Genomic DNA, 22,606 nt, shown 5'->3' with positions numbered 1-22,606 from the left:
TCCCTGCTCAGCGGGGAGTCTGCTTCTCCCTCTGACCCTCCTCCCTCTCATGCTCTCTGTCTCTCATTCTCTCTCTCTCTCTCAAATAAATAAATAAAATCTTTAAAAAAAAAAAAAAAAAAGGAGGGGGGGCGCCCGGGTGGCTCAGTTGGTTAAGCAGTTGCCTTCAGCTCAGGTCATGATCCTGGAGTCCGGGGATCGAGTCCCACATCGGGCTCCCTGCTCAGCTGGGGGTCTGCTTCTCCCTCTGACCCTCCCCCCTCTCATGTGCTCTCTCTTTCTCTCTCTCTCAAATAAATAAAATCTTTTTTAAAAAAAATATATATGAATAATGGAAAAATTTTTGTCATGATATTTTGTTAGAAGAGTGTTTGTAAAGTGGCATTTTTCACCCAAGAGCTGTTTCGTTAAGTTTTATTTCCTTAGCTTGATGTATATATACATTTTTAATATTCTCAACTGATCTTCATTAGCTTTCGAGTTAAAAAATGATCACGTTTTTGTAGTATTGCTTCATTGATTTTTCACAAGAACCCTGAGATTAGCGCTCCGGTGTGAAATTCTTTTATAGACCCTTATTTTATAGATGAGAAAATGCAAATTAGAGATTAAGTGACTTGTTCAATGTCATTTCAATGTATATTCACCTTAAAATAGATTTTTTTTTTAAAGATTTTGTTGATTTATTTGAGAGAGAGAGAGCATGAGAGCAGGTTGAAGGACAGAGGGAGAAGCAGACTCCCCGCTGAGCAGGGAGCCCAATGCAGGACTCGATCCTGGGATGCCAGGATCATGACCTGAGCCGAAGGCAGACGCTTAAGCAACTGAGCCACCCAGGCGCCTCTAAAATAGATTTCTAAGACAGATTTGAAGAGCTAAGAGTAGACGACAACAACCACCGCCCCCCCCCCAACACGAACCTCTGCTGCTGCTTCTTTCATGTGGAAACAGCAGTGGTTCTGGCTCAGCGCCCGACAGGACCACATTCCCACCGCGCCAGCTGCTGCTTCTGCTGCTTTGCTGAGTCTCCATGACAGCCTCTTGATGTTGGAGGGCCCCAGGGCTCCCATGGTGACCCTCTGCCTTAGCTCCAGCCGCCCCTTCTAGGATCGCCTTCACTCTTGTGGCTTTAATACCACCTGTAAGCTGACAGCGTTTCTCCTCTGAGCCTCACACGTTAGTGCAGCTGCCTGTTGGACATCTCAGCTTGGATGTCTACTGGGCATCCAAAGTGTAACTTGTGGAAAACGAAACTTCCCCAAACCTGCCGCTCCCAAAGTCTTCTCCGTGTCCGTTAAAGGCGACTCCATCCTTTCCACTCCAGATCTGAAGCCCCAGAGTCCTCCCGAGTTCTTATTTCTCTCAACCCCACAGGAAAATTTCCCAACTCTGCCTTCAGAATCTGTACAGAGGGCGTCTGGGTGGCTCAGATGGTGAAGCGTCTGCCTTCAGCTCAGGTCATGATCCCAGGGTCTTGGGATCAAGCCCCACATCAGGCTCCCTGCTCAGCGGGAAGTCTGCTTCTCCCTCTCCCTTTGCCTCTCCCCCTGCTCATGCTCTCTCTCTCTGTGTGTCTCAAATGAATAAATAAAATCTTAAAAAAAAAAAAAATCTGTACAGAACCTGACCCCTCTGCCCTCCTTTCTCCGCTGCTGCCATGATGGCGGCCACCACATCTCACCTGTGTTGCTAGACTGGCGTCCTGTCTCGCGTGCCCACTCCTCAGCAGAAAATCTTCTGCTCACATCCCTCCAGGGGCTGCCTTCTCCCGCCAGGGAGATGCCAGAGTTGTGCTTGCCACTCAGTAGGCTCTCCATGGCTGCCACCCCTCGCCGACTTCTCTGACTTCACCTCCTTATGTTTCCCTTCCCATAGCCAGCTACACTGGCCTCCTTTCTGTTCCTTCTCAGCCTTTGCACCTGGGAACAGTACAACATTTGCTGAGGAAGGGCCTTTGTTCTAGGACGCCATCTGCCTGGCTGACTCCCAGTTGTTACCTTTGCAGGAAGGCCTTGCAGTGACCATGCTATTTAAAACTAAGCCCTCCCCTCACGCCATCCCTTCTTCCTGCTCTATTTTTACCTCCAGCACTTACCCTCCATCCAAGGTACAGTGTAGTTTACATATTTATATTGTTTCCTCTCTTCCCCCACCAGAATGGAGGTTCCTTAAACACAGGGACTTTGATTTATCTTGGTCCCCGAGGTGTCCCCACGCACATAGAATGCTGCCTGTCACGTAGTAATAAGCATTCAGTACCAGTAGAATGAATGAATGAATTGGGGCATGTCGTAAGATATTGAATATAAAGGGTTCAGCATGCACACTGCACCATGTAAATAATAAATATTAGCTGCTGTCATAATATGTACTTTCTGCGCTTTTTTTTTCTTAAATATTTATTTGACAGAGAGCACGAGAGAGCACAAGCAGGGGGAGCAGCAGAGGGAGAGGGAGAAGCAGGCTCCACTGAGCAGGGAGCCCGATGTGGGACTCGATCCCAGAACCCTGAGATCATGACCTGAGCTGAAGGCAGACGCCAACTGACTGAGCCACCCAGGCGCCCCATTTTCTGCGCTTTTTATTGATTTATTTATTTTTCTTTCATCCTTTTTTTAAAAGATTTTTATTTAATTATTTGAGAGAGAGAAACAGCATGAGAGGGGAGAGGGTCAGAGGGAGAAGCAGGCTCCCCTCTGAGCAGGGAGCCCGATGTGGGACTTGATCCCAGGACCCTGGGATCATGACCTGAGCCGAAGGCAGTCGCTTAACCAACTGAGCCACCCAGGCGCCCTCTGCGCTTTTTTTTTTATTTTTTATTTTTTTAAATATTTTATTTATTTATTTGACAGAGAGAGAGAACAAGAGAGGGGACATAAACAGGGGGAGTGGGAGAGGGAGAAGTAGGCTTCCTGCCGAGCAGGGAGCCCGATGCGGGGCTCGATCCCAGGACCCTGGGATCATGACCTGAGCCGAAGGCAGACGCTTAACAACTGAGCCACCCAGGCACCCCCCTCTGCGCTTTTTATTTTTTTATTTTTTAAGATTTTATTTATTTATTTGAGAGAGAGAGAATGAGAGACAGAGAGCATGAGAGGGAGAAGGGTCAGAGGAAGAAGCAGACTCCCTGCTGAGCAGGGAGCCCAATGCGGGACTCGATCCCGGGACTCCAGGATCATGATCTGAGCCGAAGGCAGTCGCTTAACCAACTGAGCCACCCAGGCGCCCCCCTCTGCGCTTTTTAAACATAAGATTTATAACTGAGTTTCTTGGTGGCCAAGGCAGAAAAAGGGGACTATCCTATTACATAATGCTCATCTGAAGAAAGTGCACTTGCTCTGCAGGGGAGATATGTGTCTTTCCCTGTTACGTTCTAGAAGCAGCATGTTGGGGCACCTGGGCGGCTCAGTCGTTGAGCGTCTGCCTTCGGCTCAGGTCATGATCCCAGGGTCCTGGGATCGAGCCCCACATCGGGCTCCTTGCTCAGCGGGAAGCCTGCCTCTCCCTCTCCCACTCCCCCTACTTGTGTTCCCTCTCACGCTGTGTCTCCCTCCGTCAAATAAATAAATAAAATCTTCTGAGAGCAGCGGGTTACTGAGCACTTGCATAAAGAGAGTGCGCCGCATGGGAAGCGTGCTTCCGGGTGCCGGAATAGCAGTGGCTGCTTTCCTCTCTGCCACCGCCTGGTTGAAGCAGCCGCCCTCCTGCCCGTAGATCGGTAGGTAGCTCTCTCCTTCCTCCATTAACATGGCTGAGCTACGGGCAGTGATGGGGGTCTACAGAGAGGGCTTCTCATCTGGTAAGTGATCAAAGGACGACAAGAGTTAGGCTTTTCCTCTATACCACAAGCCCATCAAGGTTGTCTGTTCAGTTTTAGAAGACGTTGGGTTACCAAAAACCCAAGTGAATAAAATGGTTATTCACTTAAAACTAAGCAGCTTATATCTAGTCTTACTCTTTCAGGCAGAACGACTTTAAAAGACTTACCACGCAACAGAATTTCTTTACAGGAAGCTAATTTTTCAAATTGCAAATCAGTGTTTGCATGTGTCTCATGTTAGGGTAACGTATTAGGGAAAAAAAAATATCCTCCACCAGAGCACCAGTAACCTTTACATTTTGAGTATAGTTGCTTAAAAAGAAAAAAGGTAAGATGCTAGCATATTTAGGCTCTCGCTGTTAGACCTGCCATAGAGATTATTAATATATCAGTTTATGTCTGGTGTCTGCTTTAAAAAATCTTAAGCATTAATCTTTTTCTTTTTCTTTTCTTTCTGTCAGAGCTCCTATTCTGTAAAGTACGCAGGTATCTTATTTTTGTTTTGTCAAGTACTTTTTTAACCTGAAAAGTAATATATTAGTGAGCTAGTCTCTATCTTGTAAAAACCTTTATGTTCAGATGAGATCTTTGTCTTGGATTAGTCTGTAGTGTTCGTATTGTGATTAAAGCTAGTGAAGAGAATGAAATGCTCCAAACAAGACCCTAATTTCCTTTTGCATTTCTTTTCTAAATCAAAGTTGAAATGACTGTGGGAAGATTAGTCTGGATCCTAACATGCTTTATTATGAAGCCAAAGAATACCTATAGTAGGAACTTGATTGTTCCAGAAGAGTTTTGTAAACATCCAGATAGGTTAGCAGTTTGAATTATGTAACAAATTTGACTTTTTGCCCACTGTTAATATGCGTAGCTATGGAGACCGTCTTTCTGCAGTTCTGAAAAGGCCTGAGTCACTTGAGGACATGAGTTCCCTACTGCATTATAGATGAGAGGCTTCAGGCTTCCTAGAGCCAGAGTCCCTTAATTGTGTTTAACTGCCTTCTGGGCCTGGCTCTGCACCCTGTACGTTAATGGGACCACAGACAGAATCTAAACTTTAAAAATATTTGAATATACTGACCATTTGAAATCGTTTACATACTCTTAGAAGTTGTAAATCACTTCAAGGTGTTACTGGAGAGAAGTTTTTGTTCAGAGAGCTTGGCTTTTTGTAAAGCACAGTCCTGTTTTGAGTAAAAGTAAAGTATTTACAGTTGAAAACACTAAACTCTCATGCCTCTAGTAAGAGCTGAGTGGCTTGTTTGAGCCAGTATGAAAGTTCACTCAAAGTGCAGGAACTTCATTTGGCGTGTTAGGTTTACAGAAACCCAAGAATTGTCTTTACCCCACCCATTGCTTCTGTGACTTTGTGGGCTGTCGTCATGAGTTTAATTTTTTTTTTTTTAAGATTTTATTTATTTATTTGACAGAGAGAGACACAGTGAGAGAGGGAACACAAGCAGGGGGAGTGGGAGAGGGAGAAGCAGGCTTCCCACTGAGCAGGGAGCCCGATGCGGGGCTCGATCCCAGGACCCTGGGATCGTGACCGGAGCCAAAGGCAGACGCTTAACGACTGAGCCACCCAGGCGCCCCTAATATTTTTATAATCTATGACCTATACCTTGTTTTGTTTTGTTTTTTTAAGAACTTTTTACTTTGAAATAATTTCAAACAGAATAGTTACAGAAATGGTACAGATTACTTGGTTATATTCTTTACCTCTAATCACCAATTTGTAACATTGGCCCATTTGTTTTTTGTTTTTTGTTTTTCTTTTTTGCTCTGTATACATACATATTTTTTCTGAACCATTGGAAAATAGGTTACACGCATTATGCCCCTTTACCCTCAGTTCTTCAGCATTTATTTCCTAAGAACAAGGGTATTGTCTTAAAGCCAAGGTATGGTTTTCAAATTCAAGAAATTCAGTATTTATATACTGCTTTCTAACTAATCTACAGTCCATATTCATTCCTTTTATTTATTTGAGAGAGAGCATGAACAGGGGAAGGGGCAGAGGGAGAAGCAGACTTCCCCCTGAGCAGGGAGGTTGATGCAGGGCTTGATCCCAGGACTCAGGGACCATGACCTGAGCCAAAGGCAGACACTCAACCAACTGAACCACCCAGGTGCCCCCCACTCTGGTATTAGACGTTTTTCAAGGAGTCTTTCTTTTCTCCTTGCTGGGTTGTTTTTTGGTTTGGTTTGGGTTGGTTTGTTTTTTTAAAAGATTTTATTTGACAGAGAGGGAACACAAGCAGGGGGAGTGGGAGAGGGAGAAGCAGGCTTCCTGCTGAGCAGGGAGCCTGATGCAGGACTCGATCCCAGAACTCTGGGATCATGACCTGAGCCGAAGGCAGATGCTTAACGACTGAGCCACCCAGGCGCCCCAAGTTTTTTGGTTTGTTTAACATTAAGATGTAATTCACATACCATACAATTTACCCATTTAAAGAATACCATCCAACTGTTTTTAGTATGTGCACAGAGTTTTGTGTGGCCAACACTACTAATTTGATTTTAGAACATTTTTATCCCTACTAAAAGAAAACCTCTCACCCATTTGCAGTCACTCGCCATCGCCCACCCCCAGCCTAGGCAACCAAGCACTAATTTACTTTCTGTCTCTGGATTTGTCTCCTCTGGACATTTCATATAAATAACATGAAACAACATATGGCCTTTTATGTCTGGCTTCTTTCGCTTAATCTAATGTTTCTTGAAGGTCATCCTTGTTTTTGTGTATCAGTACTTCCTTTTTATTGCCAAGTAATGTTACATTGCATGGCTCGGTCTCATTTTAAATGCCTTGCTTTTACATTCCCCAGATGCCATGAAAAAAAAAGAAAGGTACTACTTACGGTAGCTGTGCCCTCTAATGGTGTAGTATCTCAGACAGAGGCCCTTCATGTGATGCTCAGGGCTGGCCAGAGGGTTTAGGCTGGGCTACACAAACAGGAGTGTGTCATGGGATCACTTAAAAGGGCCTGGGCTGATAACTGCCAGTAAGGAAAACATTCTATGATTAGAAAATAAGACTATTGTTTAGAGAGAGAGAAAAGAAAAGACTGTTGTCCCCCTAATATTTTGAAATAATTATTTAGCTGGAACTAGGGTCCAGTTCATTACTTTTTGAAAGAATAGCTTTATTGAGTTATTACTCACATACCATAAAATTTATCCTTGTGAAGTGCACAATTCAGTGGGCTTTAGTGTAGTCACAGAGTTATGTAACCACAACCACTATCGAATTGTAGAACATTTTCGTCACCCCGAAGGAAACATGCACCCATCAGTAGTCAGTCCCAGTTCCCCTCCCCCACCCTGGCAACCACTGATCTACTCCATCTCCCTGTGGTTAGGGATATTCTTCTCCTTGATGCTGTTGTAAATGGAATCAGTTTTTACTTTTGTATTCAGATTGTTCATTGCTACTGTGTAGAAATACAATTAATTTTTGTATATTGATCTCATATCCTGCAACCTTGCTGAACTTTATTAGTTATAGTAATTGTTTAGTGTACGCCTTAGTATTTCTATGTGTAAGATTGTGTTGTCTGTGTGAATAAAGATAGTTTTGCTGGGGCACCCGGCTGGCTGAGTCACTTAAGTGTCCGACTCTTGATCTCAGCTCAGGTCTTGATCTCAGGGTCATGAGTTCAAAAGCCCCATGTTGGGCTCAATGCTGGGCATGGAGCCTGCTTAAAAAAAAAATGATAGTTTTGCTTTTTCGTTTCCAATTTAGATACCTTTTATTTCTTTTTTCTTATCTAGATAATTGCTAGCCTGCCATTTTTGAGGAGAGCTCTTACAGGTACAAGTATTCTTTCATTTTCAGGCAATTGAAATATTATATAAACATCAAAAATTTGAGGAAGAGAAGCTAAGATTCACATTTTTTAGTTTGTACATTCAGGGACTCTAGACCATGAAAAATTACATTGACCTGAAAAAAGGAAAGAACAGGAAAGAAAACTATGAATGGATAAAAGTTGAACATTATCCAGCACGCTAGGGACCAAAACATCAACTTAACCTCTTCTGCACCAAAAATTTCAGCTTTGTTTCTAGAAACTTTCTCTATGGGAAAAGTGGAAGGTGGTAGAAATAAAATTGGCAGGATTCACTTTACCAATAGCTTTTCCATAAAGTGGAAGACACCATTTTATTTTACCTTCAGTATCCTAATGAAAGTAAAGCATTATATAAACTCTTTTGACAACAGTACAATTATTAGTGAGCTAGATAAACTTAGAATGCTGTCAGATTGGAGGTACTAATTACCAAGTGCAGAAAAATCTGCAGTAAGAGAAGGAAATGAAATCAGAGGGGACCTCAGTGTAATGTAAATTCTCTTGGATACCATGAAAATTGAGCCATTGAAAAGAATAAATTTAACCAACTTGAAGAATCATTACGTTGGAGCGGGAAAATGCCTCTAAAGAATGTTCTACACAGGGGCGCCTGGGTGGCTCAGTCGTTGGGCATCTGCCTTCGGCTCAGGTCATGATCCCAGGGTCCTGGGTTCGAGCCCCACATCGGGCTCCCTGCTCGGCGGGAGGCCTGCTTCTCTCTCTCCCACTCCCCCTGCTTGTGTTCCCTCTCTCACTGTGTCTCTCTCTGTCAAAAAAAAAAAAAAAAAAAAAGTTCTACACAGTCCTTTCCTTAGTTACTTTTTTTTTTTTTTAAGATTTTATTTATTTATTTGACAGAGAGAGAGCACACACAAGCAGGGGGAGCGGGAGCAGCAGAGGCAAAGGGAGAAGCAGACTCTCCACTGAGCACAGAGCCTGATGCGGGGCTTGATCCCAGGACTCCCGGATCATGACCCGAGCTGAAGGCAGATACTTAACTGACTGAGCCATCCAGATGTTGCCCCTTAGTCACTTTCAATGAGAAAACATATTAACACTTTTTTTTTTTAAAGCACATTGGCAGGGGTGTGGCAAAATTGGAACCCTTGTGTATTGTTGGTAGGAATATAAAATGGTACAGCTGCTGTGATAGGACAGCATGGCAGATTCTCAAAAAATTAAACATAGAAATTACCATATGATTCAGCAATTCCACTTCTGAGCATGTACCCCTAAGAGTTTAAACGAGGGACGTGAACAGATATTTGGACACTCATGTTCACAGCAGCATTAATCACGATAGCCAAAAGTGGAAGCAATTCGAGTATCTATCAAACAGATAAATGGATAAACAACATGTGGCCCATATACAATGGAGTATTATTCAGCCTTAAAGAAAGAAGGAAATTTTGGCACATTCTGTAACATAGATGAACGTTAATGTCACTGTGCTGAATAAAAGAAGCCAGCCACAAAAGGACGAATACTGAACAATTGCACTCCTATGAGGTCCCTAAAGTAGTCTAATTCATAGAGACAGAAAGCAAAATGGTGGTTACCAAGGGCTGGGGTGGGGGGGAGGTTAATAGGGAGTTAGTATTTAACAGGTATGGATTGTAATTCAAGGAGATGAAAAAGTTTTGGAGATGGATCGTAATGGTTGTACAACATTATGGAAATACTTAATGCCACTGAACTGTACACTTTAAAATGGTAAGTTTTTATGTATATGTTACCATGATTTTTTTTTTTTAAAGATTTTATTTATTTGACAGACACAGCAAGAGAGGGAACACAAGCAGGGGGAGCGAGAGGGGGAGAAGCAGGCCTCCCACTGAGCAGGGAGCCCTATATGGGGCTTGAATGCAGGACCCTGAGATCATGACCTGAGCCGAAGGCAGACGCCTAACAACTGAGCCACCCAGGCGCCCATGTTACCATGATTTTTAAAAATTAAAAAGAAAAAGTGTTCTCTTGGAGCTTGAGATACTGTGCTTTAACTTTAAAAAACATTCATCCAGCCCTTGAAAATAATTTGGTTTTTCTATTCTGTAGATCCCTGATTGGGGCCCTTCTACAGTAAGTAAAGATCTGAAGATAGGATTATTAGAAAGAAGGAGTAAACCCCAAAGAAATACGATCCAAAGAAATAAGACATGATTCCCTGGAGCAGCTGCTTTGCCAGATGCTTGTCCTACCTCACTAAGATTTCAGTATGTAGTACAAACCCTGAACATCTTGGTCCTTCATGAACCAGGGAAAAAGCTTCTTGAAAAGAGGTCAAACTGATGCTTCTGAAGCCTGCTTTTTCACTACAGTAATGAAAGCAGTGTTCTTCAGCCTTCTGATGCTGTATTGTAATATAACCAGATAAGAGTCTGGGGTCTCGTAAACATTGTTCTGTATTCACAGAGCTGATGTGAAGGCTGACGCCTCACTGTTGCATAGGCCCTGCCTAAGGATTTTAAAGATCTTCTCTTATTATTCAGGTCAATCTTGGAGAAGGAGGGACCAAAGTCACTTTTTAGAGGCTTGGGTCCAAATTTGGTTGGAGTTGCGCCATCAAGGTAAGCATTAAACGTCCAGCTGGCTCACTACATATAATACTCCTTTCTTACTGAAGTGCAGTCCTGCTAGATGGCCAGTTTCTTTTTCTGTATGGGATTTGCCTAGTTGCAGCTGACATACAGAGTAGTGACAACTGCTAGTGTATCTTGTGGTGTGTGTGTGTGTGTGTGTGTGTGTGTGTGTGTGTGTGTGTGTGAGAGAGAGAGACTCTAGTTATTTTATTCTTCAGTGAAAATCTTCTCATCACCTGGAATCTTCTAAACAAGTATCTGCTACTTCCTGTATGGTTCGTGGCTAGCGATATTGGCATCAGCTGGGGCTTGTTAGACCTGCACACTCTCAGGCCATACCCCAGACCTACACCACCTTCTAGCAAGATCCCCAGGTGATTCATATGCACTTGGTAGCACTGATCTGAAGCAATTTTAAAGGCTTCTAGCCTTTACTTTATTTAAAACACCCTTATTTCGGTATCTCTTTAAAGCCTGTTTGAGAAAAGTGAACAGGTGAGTGTGTGTGTAGCATATCTGAAAAGTAGATAAGAAATTGCTTCTAGAAATTGCCTCCTGGGAGGGGCGCTGGGTGGCAGGGTAGAATACTTTTATATTACTTTATGTAATAACTCGGATAGACTTTAAAGAGAATTAATCTTTATAACAAAAATGAAAACGTTTTCTATAAGGTAAAGACTAAAAGCTTCCTAGAATTCTTGCAGATTTGTGCTCTGAGGTGATTTATACACAAATCACCTGAGAATGTTGTAAAAATTCAGATTCTTAGTAAATCCTTTTGTTCCTTTAGAATTTTGTAGCATATGTGTATCATCTATTTAAAAATAAAAGCACTAGTCTGTGAGATTATATGGGGTATGCATTATAATAGATGGTAGACGTACTGCATTATGTATAGTAAATAAAATTGAGTTGTATCTCCTCATGGACAGTGCTCATTTGGTAACAGGTGTTAATCTGATGTAGCTTCCTGGCTGCCACACCCATTTAGAACAGTTGGGACCTAGAAAAAAAACAATACTGTTACATAAACACAATAATGATAAGTAGTCCAGAGCCTAAGTTGAAAAATACATTCTATGATTGATGCATTGGCCAGCCAAAATAAAGAAGCATTTTCCCTGGCATTGCTGGTGAAGGAGCAGGGAAAATACCAACCAGCCCCTACTCCCCAGCCCCAGTAAGAAAGAAGTCAAAAGAGGGAAAGCAAAGACCAGACCAGAGCTGGGGATGGGGATGGGAGGGCGGGCGCCTAGCCTCCACCTACAGGAGCTGCAGGGTTGGGGGAGGCGGGGGCGTATTCAGTGGCGGAAGCTCTACACGAAAATATGCTCATGATGATTGTTCCCTACGTGACCCTGAGTCATCAAAAAAAAGAAAGTCAAATTATATTTGACATACTCATTGTGGTGTAAGGCAGGACAAGTGTGGTATATTTTAGAAGTATTACAAATTTTAGAAGTTTCAATATAGATTTTGGTGCTTAAAGAATTGACATCCAAAATGAAGAATATAAATAGATTTTATATAGTACCAAAATCTCCTCTTCCTCAATTATTTTGGACACTTCTGCCATCACTGAATACTTTCTGGAGGGACAAGCAGGAGCTTTCTGCAGGGGCCTGCAGCAGCTTTTGGTTTTACAGATGAGAGGTCAAGCTTTTGGTTACATGTTAACCTTCTTTCTCATATTTTCCTAAGTTTTTCAGAGGTTGCGGAGGGACGTATATAGTGCCATGCGAATGTCTGTAGCATTCTCTCTTTCTTCAAACAGGGCTGTGTACTTTGCGTGTTACTCCAAAGCCAAAGAGCAGTTCAATGGCATTTTTGTGCCTAACAGTAATATTGTGCATATTTTCTCAGCTGGCTCTGCAGGTATGTTACCCTAGTGAGTGGAGATAAGTTTCCCACTTCCCTAAAGCATGTGTTGTGCCAAACAGCTTTTTCCAGGAATTAGAAATTAGCTCTCTGCTTCTTTTGCATCTAAAAACATTTTTCTAACGCTTTATGTTAGAACTAATAAAACAGGAATGTATGAGAATAGTTTGTAACCTGGTTGCATTTTCTTTGATAACTAAGACTTCTACTCTCCCTCAAAATTTACCTGTGCTCATGTATACTACTGGTGAGTGTTATGTCTCTTTTAAAGGAATATTAATGCGTTTTCATGTCTTTCTGTTTCATTAGGTTATTTTTTTTTTTAAAGATTTTATTTATCTTTTTGACAGAGACAGAGATAGCGAGAGCAGGAACACAAGCAGCGGGAGTGGGAGAGGGAGAAGCAGGCTTCCCCTCGAGGAGGGAGCCCGATGTGGGACTCGATCCCAGGACCCTGGGATCATGACCTGAGCCGAAGGCAGACGCCTAACGACTGAGCCACCCAGGCACCCTCATTAAGTTATTTTTAAAGGTGGAGCTTTTTTGTGTGTGACTCCCCATGGTGTCCAGCGTACCCTGTGGATAGCTGGCATTTCTGCCCACAGCTGGGTTCTGTGATGAGGGCTTGGGGCTGTGGAGGAGATCTTTTAGGAGGGCTGGTACCAGATCAGGTAGTATGGGAGTCATTCCACTCACTATAGAAAATGCGTAACAGGATTTGTTCCCTAGGAAATACTTGGCAAAGAACCACGGACTTGTAGATTGCTGAGAGAAGGCTATGTCTTTTTAGGTATCATTTTATGTCTGATGTAAATAGAAGAGTATTCTAGAGAACTTAAACAGGCATTCTGTGAAACGTTTCTGCCTCCTGCCAGCCTGTAAGGTTTTGTCTGCCTCTGTCACTCCAAATAAAAGTTCTAGTAACCTATCTGAGTAGTTATAAGTCATAATTACTAGACCCCAAGTAGAAGATAGCTGCTTCGCACAAGAAAGGAGTTTCTGCCAAATACAGAGCTCCGAGGAGGAAATGCAGAGTGGCAGAATGAACGGGTCAACCCTCACTGATGAGGGTGGTAGTAAGTGAGCCATAAGCCCTAAGCTGTTGATCAGTTTTGTGACTTTTGCAAAATTAACTTAGAGGAAAGGTTGCCAAATAAAGGAGACCTGGAGGGAGTTCTCTAAACCACTCTCTGGGTCCTAATTAATCTGCTTAGGACTGTGGAGGGGACGGGGTGTTCAGAGCTCACCATGTGTCAGGCTGATGCCACGGTACTGCTCTTTCTGGTTGGCCTGGAACAATGAGCAACATTAAGATGAGGAAGACTTGAAAAATGGTTCCTATAAGCAGATCGGTCTTTAAAACTTCCAATTTCCCGATATGATTAGTGAGATACTAAAATGTGTATGTTCAGATTCAGGTAAATGGAGATTTAGTGGCTTCTATTTTAAGTTTGATATAAGGTAGCCTTTTGGATTAGATCACCAACTTTTTAAAACAAATTATTTCTGGACCTGAAGCTTATAAATTGAGTTTTAGAATAGTTTACATATTTATCATAGGAATTGCATTTACAGAAATATCAACAGCACCATCTACAGGTTGGAAAAACTAGACAGGGCTCTAGAAAATTGAGAGATTTCTTTTAGGTCCAAGATATCAATAGATGTTACATTTTAGGGGACTGTACCTTCCATCTGCAGTCTGGAAATATAACTGCTTCCTACTATCCATTTTTACTATTAAGCCATTTAAATCCTGATCTCAAAGTTTATCATATGAAATAGCTTTAATAAGCATGGACTGTGTTCAGTGATGATGTTTTCCGTTTCTTTTTTTTTCTTCCAGCTTTTGTCACAAATACCTTAATGAATCCTATATGGATGGTTAAAACCCGGATGCAGCTAGAACGGAAGTAAGTTATTAATTGTTCCTTCCTAAATATTCGTGGAGATTTTCTTTTTCCTCCCAACTCCAGTTGTGAAATGAGGTGTACAGAGCCCTTAGGCATCCCCATCCTTGTTTTTTCCTGAATATAAGCTATCTGTAGAAACTCCTTTTGTTTTGATATGTGTGCTGCCAGCCGTTGTGGGTATATGACAGCCAACAGAAGTTACCACTCGGGGGAGGTTGGAAGCTTATGGCCCCTGATCTGCTCCTGACTTCTCTCAGATAGTTGGTGGGTCTCCGCTCTTGGCCGACCCCACCCTCAACTGGAGCGCTGTGGGCTCCTCCAGATGGCCTCTCTTTTAAGTGGGAAGAAGCCGGTAAGGGTAGAATGGCAAAGGGTCATTTTAATCTCCAAGGCCCTCAGATTTACTGGGTTTCTGCCCTGAAACTCTGGCCCGTGGTTCTTTTTTTTTTTTTTTTTTTTTAAGATTTTATTTATTTGACAGAGAGCGCACAAGCTGGGGGATCAGCAGGCAGAGGGAGAAGCAGGCTCCCCACTGAGCAGAGAGCCTGACGTGGGGCTCGATCCCAGGACCCTGGGATCATGACCTGAGCCGAAGGCAGACACTCAACCGACTGAGCCACGCAGGCACCCCTGGCCCGTGGTTCTTAACATTTTCTTTTTTTTTTTTTTTTAAAGATTTTATTTATTTATTTGAGAGAGAGAATGAGATAGAGCATGAGAGTGGGGAGGGTCAGGGGGAGAAGCAGACTCCCTGCTGAGCAGGGAGCCCGATGTGGGACTCGATCCCAGGACTCCAGGATCATGACCTGAGCCGAAGGCAGTCGCTTAACCAACCGAGCCACCCAGGCACCCGGTTCTTAACATTTTCATGCTGTGGATCCCTTTGGCAGTCTGGGAAGCCTCTGCAGTTGCTTTTCAGAGTAATATTTTTGAAAGCAATGGAAACCAATTGTTGAAGTATAATTATCAATGTTTTTTTAAAATGCAATATAGTAATATACCTCTTTAATACCGTAAATAACAAGATCAAACGGTGGCCCAGTAACCACCATAATTTCAAAGACGTGATAGTGATAAGGGACACTCTCATCGAATTCTAAGAACCCTTGTGTAACCGTGTGGCCTGGAAATACGTGTGGGCACTGGAAGCTTTCAGCTAGTCCAGCCGAATTCTAAGCAACCTGTAAAGAAAAGAGAGAAGCAGCAAGAATACCCCCCTGGACGTGTAACTAGGGGTCTGCCTTACTTTGTTTTCTCTCTCTAATGACCACGAAAACCTCTGAATTGGTCTCAGATTACATGTTTCCCCAATCCATTCTGTGTGAAAGAACCTTCTAGAATGCATCAGATCTCATCATTTTGGACAGATTGCTAGCTGATAATCCTTCAGTGAATCTTGCTTACTCTGACGGTCAAATCCTAACTCCTGGGCTTAACATTCAAGGTCCTTTGCAATTTTCTAAAACTGTCACGTGCTCGTAGGCTTCCATCTCCCCGAGTGTGCTGTCCCTCACCAGGAATCCCTCTCCCCCTCTTGTCGCTCAAGAACACTTGCTTGTCCTTCAGGCTTCTGACCAGCATCCTCTCCTGGAAACCTTTGGTAATCACTCCCCATTCCAGGTGTGCCCCACACAGTCCGGTATCATTCCTGCTTAGCAGCAGGTACGTGCACAAGTCAGCTAGGAGACTGGACGTGCACTCTTTTCAATCTCCATGCTCCATGCAATGTCCATGCTCAGGACATTGTTTTTTTGTTTTTTTTTTTTTTAAGATTTATTTGTTTGTTTTAGAGAGAGAAAGAGTGCCTGAGTGGGGGGAGGGGCAGAGGGAGAGAGAGAATCCTCAGGCAGACTCCCCGCTAAGCACGGAGCCTGACTCAGGGCTGAGTCCCAGGACCCTGAGATCATGACCTGAGCCCAAATCAAGAATCGGATGCTTAACCGACCAAGCTCTCCGGGCGCCCCCATGCTCAGGACATTTTAAAAAGCTTCGTTTGGGTGGGCTCTGTTAACCAGTCCTGCAACAATGCAGATTTGTTGCATGCTTGCTGTGTACTAGTCACTGGGGAAAAGGGGGTTAAGCCATAGGCCCTGCCTTCCAGAAGCTCACAGCTTTACAGAAAATAAAGACAATTGTAGGCTGATGAAATAGGGGCCAGAAATGCTAAGGACCCCAGAGGTCCCTCATGCCATCCAGGCAGGGCGGGCACAGGAGGGCCTCCCGCGTCAGTGATGTCCACCCTCTACCGTCTGAAAAATAATGGGGAGGGGGCCCTGGCACTGCACGTGCTTCAGGCCAAGAACAGGGTATGCGGAAAATCTAGAGACAAGAAACACTTGTTTCCGGGGACCCGAAGGAAGGGCAGTGTGGTTGGAGTGTGCTCTGGGTGTGTGCGTGTGTGTATGTGTGTGTGTGTGGTGTGTGCGTGCACGCTGGAGGAGGGGGGGATCATAGAAAGCCAAGGCTGCAGAAATGCATGGGGTAGGGGGCATATCCTTCAAAGCCCTAGGAGGGTCTTGGAGTTTGGCTTCAGGCTCTAATTTGAGGGCCGTGGGGGGCCATTAGAGCCGTGGTTTGGGGTGGGAGTGGGGAACACTCTGCCCCCCAGGGGACATTTGGCAATGTCTGGAGACATTTCCAGTTGTCACAACTTAGGTGGGATGCTTCTGGCATCTGGTGGGTAAAGGCTGGGGTATTGCTCAACATCCTACAATGCAAGGACAGCTTCCACAGCAGAGAATCATCTGGTGGAAAGTGTCAGTAGTGCCCAGATTGAAAAACTACATTAGAGGCTTTTAAGCAGGGCAGTGGTGTGGTCAGATCTGTATTAGAAAGGTCGCTCCAGCTAGGGTGTGGAAGCCTCGGAAAGACACAAGGAAGAAGGGGAGAGCCCATTGTGACTGGCTGGAGCAAGGGGCGCGCTGGGCTTCAGCGCCGGGGGAGGACTCTGTGGTGCAGACCAGTGGATACGCTGTCAGGCCCTGGGGTTCCCTCTGCATCAGGCAGTTTAGGATACTTGCCATCACGAGCCAGGAGCAGGGAGCCTGAAGCCTTTTATTAGTTCTTACGTAGTTTATTTGATGTTTATCATTCCATAAATTTAGAAATAATGGAATCAAAACACACCATCTGGAGACTAGAGTTAAGAAAGCTCACTAGCGTAAGCAACCTCGCGCTCACTGCCCAGGCGAAATGTTGGTGAGGCTTTTCCTTCGGCGTTTTCTGAAAGCACATTTGTGCCATGATTGTAATTACACTCACTGTATAATTGCGTCCTGCTTTCCACGCAAGCACTTCCACATAGTTGACTGCCTTCTCAACTATGTTAACCTAGTGTGCGTATCATAGTTTACTTATCTATTCCTATTTTTAGATATTCTGACTGTTTGGATTATATCGCAGTTATATTTTCCTCCGTGATGAACGTCTTCCTCCGTCCGGCTCTTTTCTAAAGTTAGGTCAGAGGCTATGGACATGTTTTCATGACTCTTGGTACAGATGCACATACTTTCTGTGGCTTATCAGGTGCCCCATCTGGTGGGCCTGGGCTCAGCTGAACACAGGACGCGGAAGACATATTTCACCTGCCGTATAATTTCTCTTTATACTCAACGCTTATTTTTTGCAGCTTGATACAGGAGCCCAGCTCCTCCTGAGTGTGGACTTTAACAGCTCTTCATTGATCTTTACACAGAGTGAGAGGCTCTAAGCAGATGAACACAGTCCAGTGTGCTCGCTATGTTTACCAGACAGAAGGCATCCGTGGCTTCTACAGGGGATTAACGGCCTCGTATGCTGGAATTTCAGAAACTATCATCTGTTTTGCTATTTATGAAAGTTTGAAGAAGTATCTGAAAGAAGCTCCATTAGCCTCTTCTACAAACGGGACTGAGAAGAGTTCCCCGAGTTTTTTTGGACTTATGGCAGCTGCTGCGATTTCTAAGGGGTGTGCTTCCTGCATCGCTTATCCGCACGGTATGTTTTGCTCTTTCTTCCAGAACAGTAAAGCAGCTGTGCGGTTCGTGTCGCGGTCCGTGTATGTAGACCTCTGCAGCTCCCAGTGCAGTGCCAGTGTCCGCAGGTCCTGAGGTGATGGAGTACAGTTCACTGGCTTCTACTGTCTGTAGGTTAGGGGAGCGGCAGGCGCTCGGCTCGGCTCGGCTCAGCTCCAGCTACTAGTGGCCAAAACGTGGGCCTTCTGTTGTAGAACTTCAGGTGTTTTCAGAGAAGCCAGAAATCTGGATTTTATTTAAAATTCCTCGATTTAAGGGTGCCTGGGTGGCTCAGTTGGTTAAGCAACTGCCTTCGGCTCAGGTCATGATCCTGGAGTCCCAGGATCAAGTCCCGCATCGGGCTCCCTGCTCAGCAGGGAGTCTGCTTCTCCCTCTGACCCTTCCCCCTCTCATGTGCTCTCTCTCTCTCTCTCTCAAATAAATAAATAAATAAATAAAATCTTTAAAATTCCTCGATTTAAAAAAATGGTGTGAGTGCCAACCAAAAAAAAAAAAATCGCTCAGCTTCCACTTTGAATGGAGTGCTGAGTGAGGCTACTTTGCTAAGTCTGTTTTTTAAGGAATTAGAGACCTAATGTTCCACTGACCTACATTTTTAATTTTTTTTAAAGATCTTATTTATTTATTTGACAGAGAGAGAGACAGCGAGAGAGGGAACACATGCAGGGGGAGTGGGAGAGGGAGAAGCAGGCTTCCGGCCGAGCAGGGAGCCCGATGCGGGGCTCGATCCCAGGACCCTGGGATCATGACCTGAGCCGAAGGCAGATGCTTAACCAACTGAGCCAGCCAGGCGCCCCATCCACTGACCTACTTTAAAAAAGAATAGCTTAGTTTATTGTACCATGCAAAACGGGTTTTGTTTCCAAAAGCCCGCTGTGCTGTCAGCTGTGACGAATGTACGTGGTCAGCTCCAAAGCAGGTAATTGAGCCCCTGTCACATGCTGGGACACTAAGCGGCTCCCCAGGGCTCAGGGAAAAGAGGTTGGGCTGCCTTCTGTGGGCTGGGGAAGATGGGAGCGTGCCAGGCAGTGACAGGTGTCAGGCTGGGCGTGGCTGCGTCAGGGAGGGCCAGGTGTGCAAAGGTTTGAAAATGTAGGAGGCAGCTTTTGAGCTGGAGAGAGTGGTGAAGGGTTTTAGTGGGAGAGGAAGTTGGCAAGTACATGAAAAGAAAATCTTGATGATTTGCCATGCTTAATACAAATTACACCTTCAGTGAAATTACAGCGTTTGCTTAATTGGGAGTAGAAAACCACAAACTATCTTAAAATGAAGTCCCATTCAAAGTAAGCTTTTACAGTCCCTTAAAAGTTACTTTGTACTTTTGTCTGTATATGTAATGTCCCTAATTGACCATTGCCCAGAGTTAGAAAATGTTCTAAAAAGATTGCAACTTTTCATTGTCCCTAAGCGACTTTGCTGTCCAAGTAGAACTCCGATGGCAAATAGCCGGAGATGTACATTGACGGTTACAGAGCTGTGTGCTTTGAATTCTCTCATTGTATCACTTGGTGATGCAGTTCGTTTGTAGCATAAAGTATGTGTTTCTGTCTGCAGAAGTCATAAGGACACGGCTCCGGGAGGAAGGCACCAAGTACAAGTCTTTTGTCCAGACCGCTCGGCTGGTCTTCCGGGAAGAAGGTTACCTTGCCTTCTATAGAGGACTCTTTGCCCAGCTCATCCGGCAGATACCAAATACTGCCATTGTGTTGTCTACCTATGAGTTAATTGTGTACCTGTTAGAAGACCGTACCCAGTAATGGGCCAGAAAATTGTGCCCTAGAAGAATAAAATTGAAAAACTCTAGAGAAAATTTTTTTTCCATTGATGTTTAGAATGTTTGAGACTGAAACAGGAAAGGCCATAAAATATGTGGCCTGTATCACCCGTTGGACATTTCCTTTTGGATTCATGTTTTCTGGAAGGTTTAAATTCATTAACGTTAATAGTTAATTATAACTTTTGTTTTTTTAACTTAAGAGGATTCAGGATTAAGCAGCAGCTAAATTAAATCATGCTACTTAATTTAAGTATAAATTTGGTTTGTGTCCTCTTTTATGTTCACTGTGCTGTAAACTTATTCCTAAGTACTTTAGTGAAACATGACCCTAGAAATGCAGAGAAAACCTGCAGAATCAAAATACAACTTATTGTCTCATGTGACACTACACCGCTGAACAGGTAAGATGTGTCACATTTTGGTGGCACTGGGTGGACCGAGACAGACTTCCCAGCCATTTTTTTTTATCTGTACATTTCCAAGTCTCACGCAGATTGATAATTTAAGCCTTCAGTCTGCTGAGTTAAAAAAAAATAAGTACAACTTTCTGATACTAAATATTTTAAACTGTAAACATCTTTCTAAAGTTATCCTTTATCCCCAGTTTGAACCAAAGGCAGGAGTTTTAATGAACTATTCACTGATTGTCTTACTCCTGGACCTATTTCCAGAAGTTTAAGTCTGGTCAAGCCCAGGTACCTTATATAAGTGTCAGCTGTGAATGTGGAGTAGGGTAATAGACTTTTCCTGTCAGGTCTTTAACCCTGTTCTTGGGTCCCTAGCACTGGGGAGAGGGAGGTGACATAGGGTTGATTGCCCACCTCTCAAAGAGTTCTCTTTTATTCTCACAGGAGGTGTGTTTAAATACCCTAGTTCAATGTTTAAAAAAAAAAAAAAAAAAGCCTACAAATGACCAGAATTTTAACCACACCCCATCACTCCCCATTTTTAAAGGAAATTTAATAAGGGACAAAGATAATGCAGAAGGCAGGTAAGACGGACGGCCTTCCATTAGCTCTTCCACTGGAATTTGCTTATTGTCCATTGAGATTAGTTTTCAGTCTGAATATCTAGAAAGATACTGGATTCTAATAACTGATGCATTATAGTTTCAGATTCAGTTGCAGATGCACTGGGGATGAGAATAGGATATTTTCAAATTGTATTTAAATGGAGTTTAACTTTGCTCATCTTTAGGCATGAAGGAGGTTAGTTGGTTTGCTTGAGCTCACTGGTAGAATTTGCTTGAACTGTAGCAACTGTGTGGAAGTCCAAATAAATCAAAATGTAACCGCATAGCAGTCAAGAGATTTCTATTCCAGGAGCTCGGTTTGATAGTGGCATTTAGCAGCATCTTCCTATTTTAGTATTCATATTAAAACCTGAATTTTTCCTCAAGATTTGAAGGTTTAAAAACTAGGTTGCTTAATATTTGCTAATTGGGTATGAGAATTATTTGAAAATAATTTTCATTTCTACATTCTTGAATTAATAAATTTGATGCTGACCTAGGATCATTTAGTTCTCTGATTGCTTCTGCACCAGAACATTGAAATGAAAAAGGTGAGCACCAGAAGTAGGAAGAAAAGCAGGAAACCATAAAGTGGCTTGTCAGATTTAAAATGGGAATTGTCGCTGTTTGAGCTGTCCACGGGGAGATCCCATGATTTATTTCTCTCTTGCGCACAAGCTCAGTCATTGGGATTTCATTATTTTTAAGTAGCCCTACATATAAGACTTGAAGTACCAAACACTGTGTAAGATGTTCTGTATTTTCTCATGGAAATTATTTCTGACACCACCTCGTGAGGCAGGTATTACCATAATCCACATTTTACAAATAAGAGAGGCTCAGAGGTTTAATGACTTGTTTGAGGTCTGAGAGATGGTAAGTTGTAAAATGGCCAGTAGTGGGTTTGTAGTGCGTGTTGGGTAGATGAATATAAGCTAAAGGGGGCATCTGAGCCTGTGGAATGGTCTGACCGAAGCCAAGGTCCAGCAAACCATTCCATTCACTCAAGGATCACGAGCCCACAGGCACTACCACTGATGAAGGTGAGATCACACTAGTGTAACCCCCAGGACACTGTTGGCCACCCTGTGAGTGGGACATCGTGCAGTCTCTGAATCTAACTCGGAAGGAAAATGGTACTTAAATACAGTGCGACACATTATAAAGGAGGTTTCACTGCTCTTTGTGCATTTGTCGTGAGAGCAGCAACACGGGCAAAGCAAGGCCTTGGCTCTGACCCACGTGGAAGAAACAGCAGCAGCCTCTCTGTCCAGCCCCTGGGTCCTGTGCCCTGCTCCCTGCCCCCTCTGCAGCTCCTAGAAATGCCGGTGACTAGGGTGCAGGACAGATCAATTGGCAACAGGAAACAACGGTAACATTTGCTGCTAAATGACCCCACACCAACACTGTCCACCACAGGAAGAACTCCAATTTGACCTCAGAAATGCTGGAAAAGTGTGGACACTGAGATATGTATTGTATAACTGAACACGAATATTTACAACCAGCTGGGTTTTTTGTTTTGTTTAGTTTTGAAAGCTCAAGCCAATAATACTGAAACTGGCATAAAGTGAATCTTCTCTAAATCCAGACCCCTGGGGTAACTTTGCAGCTCAACGCTAACAGTCCTCGACTTCCTACAAGCATACACACCTTCTAGGAGTGTCTTTATTCAAGCTTCGTTATTCCCAAAATCAGTGTGCATGTCCCCCCCCCACCTTTTTTTTTTGAACAGTATCCTCCCTCCAGGCCAGTACTCA

At 43.6% G+C, this 22,606-nt stretch overlaps 1 protein-coding gene across 2 annotated transcripts in view; it reads left to right on the top strand.

Moving 5' to 3' along the window:
• Window positions 1-19,860, top strand: part of SLC25A33 (solute carrier family 25 member 33) — a 35,659-nt gene extending 15,799 nt beyond the window's left edge. For both annotated transcript variants that reach the window (XM_035019858.1, XM_035019857.1), the window contains 5 exons: window positions 10,164-10,241; window positions 12,028-12,128; window positions 13,978-14,044; window positions 17,739-18,019; window positions 19,612-19,860. In XM_035019858.1, the coding sequence (XP_034875749.1) occupies window positions 10,164-10,241; window positions 12,028-12,128; window positions 13,978-14,044; window positions 17,739-18,019; window positions 19,612-19,814 (730 nt within the window). In that variant the 3' untranslated portion in view covers window positions 19,815-19,860. The remainder of the gene's footprint in view (window positions 1-10,163; window positions 10,242-12,027; window positions 12,129-13,977; window positions 14,045-17,738; window positions 18,020-19,611) is intronic.
• The last annotated feature ends 2,746 nt before the right edge of the window (window positions 19,861-22,606 follow it).

The sequence above is a fragment of the Mirounga leonina genome, unplaced genomic scaffold (assembly GCF_011800145.1).
Source record: "Mirounga leonina isolate KUSES-001 unplaced genomic scaffold, KU_Mleo_1.0 Mir_173, whole genome shotgun sequence".
NCBI classification, from domain to species: Eukaryota; Metazoa; Chordata; class Mammalia; order Carnivora; family Phocidae; genus Mirounga; species Mirounga leonina.
The sequence above is the reverse complement of the archived record's forward strand: the minus strand, read 5'-3'. Positions and strand labels throughout refer to the sequence as shown.